General features: G+C 40.8%; 3 protein-coding genes across 4 annotated transcripts in view; all 3 read right to left on the bottom strand.

Annotated features, from left to right (window-relative positions):
* The window catches only part of SARC_02040 (hypothetical protein), a 6,579-nt gene extending 5,707 nt beyond the window's left edge, over window positions 1-872 (bottom strand). Inside the window, exon 1 of the mRNA XM_014304203.1 lies at window positions 502-872. Coding sequence (XP_014159678.1) covers window positions 502-844 — 343 coding nt within the window. The 5' untranslated portion in view covers window positions 845-872. The remainder of the gene's footprint in view (window positions 1-501) is intronic.
* A 359-nt stretch (window positions 873-1,231) lies between these two features.
* SARC_02039 lies at window positions 1,232-4,155 on the bottom strand (the record flags this gene model as incomplete). Of its 2 annotated transcripts, XM_014304202.1 has the most annotated exons (8): window positions 1,232-1,615; window positions 1,778-1,885; window positions 2,100-2,267; window positions 2,411-2,514; window positions 2,654-2,783; window positions 2,890-3,009; window positions 3,070-3,207; window positions 3,337-4,155. In XM_014304202.1, the coding sequence occupies 8 exons, from the start codon at window positions 4,153-4,155 to the stop codon at window positions 1,583-1,585; spliced, it is 1,620 nt and encodes a 539-aa protein (XP_014159677.1). In that variant the 3' UTR covers window positions 1,232-1,582. The 2 variants fall into 2 exon arrangements, with proteins under 2 accessions (XP_014159677.1, XP_014159676.1); XM_014304201.1 differs by lacking the exon at window positions 1,232-1,615 and having other exon boundaries at window positions 1,682-1,885.
* A 616-nt stretch (window positions 4,156-4,771) lies between these two features.
* SARC_02038 (hypothetical protein) lies at window positions 4,772-5,429 on the bottom strand (the record flags this gene model as incomplete). The annotated part of the gene is made up of 3 exons (XM_014304200.1): window positions 4,772-4,852; window positions 4,965-5,023; window positions 5,198-5,429. The coding sequence occupies 3 exons, from the start codon at window positions 5,427-5,429 to the stop codon at window positions 4,772-4,774; spliced, it is 372 nt and encodes a 123-aa protein (XP_014159675.1).
* Window positions 5,430-5,605: the final 176 nt, after the last annotated feature.

The raw sequence follows: 5,605 nt of genomic DNA, 5'->3' as shown, positions 1-5,605 counted from the left end.
ATATATATATATATATATATATATATATATATATATATATATATATATATATATATATATATATATATATATATATATATATATATATATATATAATAATTATGTTGCGGATTCAATGCAATATGAGAATTGACAAATATATATATGCTTTGAACTAGTCAAAACTGTGTTGCCGTACACTTATTCTGATGTGAACCTTGTGTATACACATACATCCGATCGTGAAGCGTTACAGAACTATAAGCAGGCTTGTCAATTACAATATATTTTGACTAAAACCTATGGACTGCCGTCAAAGACGCATCGCGAATATAAAAGCGATACCGCGGCCTCGACATCCTTCAACAACCAAAGCTTGCCTCTTACTGACACATGTAGCGAAACCACACATATGCTCTACTGCATTACAAAGAAGAAGAAAATTTGCTTACACAACTCGTTTATGCACTGATAACCAAGTCGTACACCAATAACAGGACAAGCTAAATACAGTACACACACCGTTTACATCGATAGCATGTGTTGAATGGCTTGGACGCAGCCCATAACTCGAGTTCGCTTCTTGCAGTCCTATGTCTTGAACCACAGTCATCTCTACATCTACAAAATTATCATTGAATGGATTGACCACCTTCTCCGACCCCACTTCAGCCCCAACCCCAGCTCCATTACTCTCGGCAGAATTATTATACGGATTGCGATTAAGCTGTTGTGTATATTGTGATTGCTGATCGTGTTCAGATGTTGTGTGCGTGTCACCCTCGCCATCTGAGGCCTCCTCAGTGGAGAAAGGGTTACTACCTCTCAACATATCCGATTGTTGTCCATGTGGTGCCAGCGACATGTGCGTGTATCAGTGCGCCCGTACATGCAATCTGGTATACCACTTACCACTGTGTTTTTTTTGGGATATATATAATAGAGGGACCCTACAATCTAAATACATTATAAGAATTAAAAAAACATTTTAAATTACACTACTCCTATGATCACGGAGAGATAAGCGAAACTAACATACGAACACTGGGTATATTCACGCGAAACACATAAATATCTAATAATTTCACAGTGTTTTGAAAATCAGTATTATGCGGTGCCTTTTCGAGTACGCATTCTCGAGCGTTGCTGCATAACAAGGTTCGCAGTTGTCCAAATCGATCATTTTCCATCTGTCGTAAATGAAATTTGACTTTATTGTATCCCTTACACCGCGACGCTTGCTACTTATAGTGGCGGTTCCTTCTCTCAAGTGGTGGGTACAAACTTTGACGAAGCTGTTCTGCTTAGTTCTTACTCGATCCTGTGTACTGCATAAGATTTATGCTTCATTTGACTTGTATATGCGCAGTTACATTCCTGTGCAATTGTACTTATTTACGCCAAGGCGGAGGCAGCAGACGATATTAGAATCGCTTCTCAAGTCGTGCTCCTCTATTTCTGGTCGGCATCGTGTTAACGTGTTTTAATCCACGCCGTTCGTTGTGGGTGCCTTGAGTATCCCACAGTTTACCTGATCTCCCGTACTCTACAGGGACAAGTATCGTTAAACAACACAATTCAATGGACCACTGACGCAGATCAGTTAATCGAAATTGTCACTTTCATATTTCTTTACCTGTAAAGTTAAATTGAGAGATGAGAGCAGCTTTAAATTGTAGAATCATCTCACTTCTCGAATGTGTTTTGTCTCGACTAATATGTAAACTTCTGAATCAAGCATAGTACAAAATTGCATGTGAATTTAGTAAGGATTTGCTACAATGAGACATCGAGATACCTGCGACTTAGCCATAGGATTCGCTAAGATTTTTAACTTTGCGACCTCTTTGTTGTGATATGTTGTTGCGGTCACGAAACTACACATCGGAAGGGGAAATCGTAATTCCTGCACGGAAGGAAATGGAGATTGATCAGGCTGAGAGTAAATTCGGCTTTCGGTATATTTTACAACACTCCGTCGACATATCTATACGGTAATCATATGCCAACCGTGAGGCATTTGTGTACAACACACACTGGTCAAAAACAAAGGATGAATTCACAGCATACATACTTGCACATATTATATAACATATTGACAACACTCTCACAAATCTTACCACTCTACTGTTTGGAACCGTGTTCGCATTTATGCCAGTTTTATCGCTCGACTCGTCCACCATCTCAAAATAGACTATCGGTGTGTACTTGTGAAATGAGCTCAGCTGTAGCTTGCTGTCTCCACTGCACGGTCGATTGCATATCCTCAACTTGTCGAATGAGATAAGCTGCGAATGTCAAAATAGTTTATATATTATCTACTGTGCAATCCGGGCCCTTGAGACTCAAAGTCGGACGAGAACTGTGTATGTCAGTGTCGATGCACATAAACTATAACCATAAACGAGGTATTGAATAGTACGACGAGTACCTTGCTACACCAGGACTTCCCCGTTTTGGCCCCTTCAGGGTGTGTATATGCAGCATCCTCACCACAACCCGGTTGCCGAATGTTTGACTCGAGAAAACTCTCACCTATGGGTTTTACAAGGATTGAGATATTCTTTGAACATGGTTCGCTCATGTATATACGAAGACAAACAATTGCGTATCATACAAAAGAAAAAGGTAGGTTCTGGGGTACGCTCGAGCACTTAATCCCGATTGTACTTACGTCCTTTGGACCGTCTTGTCCAACAGTGATTAACCCTACACCAGCGCCAGGTAGTATTTGTGCTATCTTCGCAGAAAAAGTACAGCCGACACGTGTACAAAGCGTTTGATTTCAATCCCTCCACTTCCAACTGCGGGTAGATTTGTATGAGTTTGTCAAGAAGTCTTGAAAGATCTTTCGGTTCAGCGAGAAAGGCTTGACACCCACATGCATGAAAACAATGTGATTGACCATACCTTAATTACTGGAAACATCTGCCGTCCACGTGATGAAGTGATCATCTCGTTCGTCTGAGTATATAGCTCGCCCCACAGCGCTCCGTTCTGTAGTATAACGCTCGCAGCGGTTTGCAAGTCCTAAAGTTTGTGAAGATGGGTCCGGGATAATTGGTGGTGACAGTGTTAATAGTGCAATACTTTAAAACTCTGAAGGTGGTCTCTGCGCTGCTTAGTTTTTTTTGCGATCATGAAACGGGCACTTACAGAGTTCTCATGCACGTCGGTGTAGTCCTTCCTTTTGGTCGCGTGTGTTGGCCCAGCAGCGGTACTTTTTATCTACAGCGAAGTCATAGGTTCGTTGTAGTAATAGTTATTTCAGTGTATAAAGTTGAAACGGCAAATACAAGGAGCATAAGCGAGAAATTGAGAATATACTGTTAACCCGAAGTTTTGCCAGATACTTACCCCTCTTTTTGGTCCGAGACTGTTAGCCCTATTCCTACTCCGTGCCGAGAATTCATCCAGTAAGTTTGATGTTAATAGTCTCGGCGTCGGGCGGTTCGCTTTGATAGATTTTGATCGAGTTTCATGTGTGCTTGTGGGAACAGTACTAAAGCTGTCATAGGATCTACTGAAAATGGTTTGATTTGTACTGGTAAAAGGTCCTTGTTCAAAGCTGCTGTAATCAAAATCGGCTAGGTAGCTAACGTTTTCGAAGTCATATAGAGGTGCAGAGATACTACCCTTAGATAGGTCACTCGCGGATAGCCCAATCTTAGATAAATCACACAGACTATTTGAAAGACTTGCAGTATCATTCAAATGGCTGCTTGTGAAAGAAGAGAGATGTCCAAGGTCGGCAACGTCATCAAGCAACTGGTTGGTATTGGTCCAGTCAATGGCCGTACCATATTGTACTGGCTTTGACTGTCCATCTCTTAAATCTGAGACAGAACTGAACGCTACATTGTAAAGAGTAGATGATTTGATTGGAAATGTGTATCCTGCATTATCAGATATTGAGGGTGTGTGGAGTAGCATATTGCTTGGCTGTTGGTGTTCAGGCAACGTATATTTAGTGATGGGTAGAAAGTCGGTATGCGGATCTAATGGCGGATGATCATTGCCGGTGTAGTGTGCCAGTTCGGCTTGCGAAACCAAACTATTTGGGCCCGGGCCGATGCTGTCTGTATCCTGAAGCTCAAGACTACCAAACGGAAGCTTGAGAATGTCCAGCAGAGAATCAATGCTTCTAGCAGTGTCATCCTGTGTGTAGGGATCCATCGTTTTCTACCTTAAAAACACAAACACAGTGAGAATGCTAACTGTGAATAGATTCAGAGCAGTTTGACGAGATATTCAATTATAACCATGTTATTGACTGTTCTAGTGTGGCCTTAATCCTGCTAAGCACTCTGCGCCACGGGTGAATTCGAGGGTCCCTCTCGCACACTGAAAGAATAAATAAATATTATAATTCGCACAATGATGAACGCCAAAAAAAAGCTTATCGAAATAATGACGTTATCACCAATGACGTTATCATCAATGATGTCATCAATTCATTGGCGGCTTTTCAATGCATAGAATAGCCTACTACATATTACTAAAAAGACGGACTATTTATTGAGTCTTGGTTTTTTTAAGCCAGAGGGCGCATTAGCCCGTGTTATCCGTCATCCAGTTGAGACCGGCGAGAAGGTCATCTCTGGCTTTTGCGCATCATGGTTGAATGAATCACTGTGGGAGTCAGTGGGACAGACAATAAGATCGATATATATCATTAACAATGCCAAGAGAGTATTATATGACTTTGTTACATTCTTTTTATTCATACACATGCGACTGTGTGGAATTCTTTTACTTATACACACAGTTGTACATGGGTGTTCCAGCATGATCAGTCCTTGTTGTCCGTCATCCAAGTAAGACCTTCAATAAGGCCTTCCCCCGTAGTAGCACATGATGGCTGAACAAACCACTGTGAGCAAGTAATAGGCAGTAAATTAATCAATATCCCAGACAAGAAGCGACAGGTGGCAGTTGACAAGAAAAACAGACGAAAAATCGTTGGCTATGAACAAAATACTCACCTTCCTATCTCTTATCACCGGTAATCCTAGCCTTTCGCTTATTTCTTGAGGTTTCATTGCTGAGTTTGGCATACGAAATAAGAAAGTGTGAGATAGTCAGGTTGATACAAAATAACACCAAGTCCTTCGTGAACAACTTATTGGCGACAGGCAATCGCTGTTGTTAATATCATCTGCATGAAAGAAACACCCTCACTGTTTACAATCAGAGATCAGCAAAAGACAATACATACCCCCTGGGACATCTTGCTTATTCGCAAAAACCAGCACCATGGCATCTTTCATCTCCCTGTCGGAGACAATTTTATGTAACTCTGAGCGCGCCTCATCGATGCGATCTCTATCGGAACTGTCTACCACGAAGATGAGCCCCTGTGTTCCTGTAGAATACCAGAATGTGTAGGGTACCAGAATGACAATCAAGAATATAATATATGTACAAAATACTTTGTTCGCATTGTCCATTGTATAAATAGAAAAGTAGAGGGACAAATGCAAGAGAGTTAGATCTGAAATAAATAATTACCAAACAATGAATTTCAGTAAATATGCGATCAACCACACATACTTCCGTATAATACATTAAAATATATACAGATAAAATAATAGATATAGATATGTGGTTAAATAAATGCTTGTGC

The sequence above is a fragment of the Sphaeroforma arctica genome (genome assembly GCF_001186125.1).
Source record: "Sphaeroforma arctica JP610 unplaced genomic scaffold supercont1.88, whole genome shotgun sequence".
Classification (NCBI taxonomy): Eukaryota; class Ichthyosporea; order Ichthyophonida; genus Sphaeroforma; species Sphaeroforma arctica.
The sequence above is the reverse complement of the archived record's forward strand: the minus strand, read 5'-3'. Positions and strand labels throughout refer to the sequence as shown.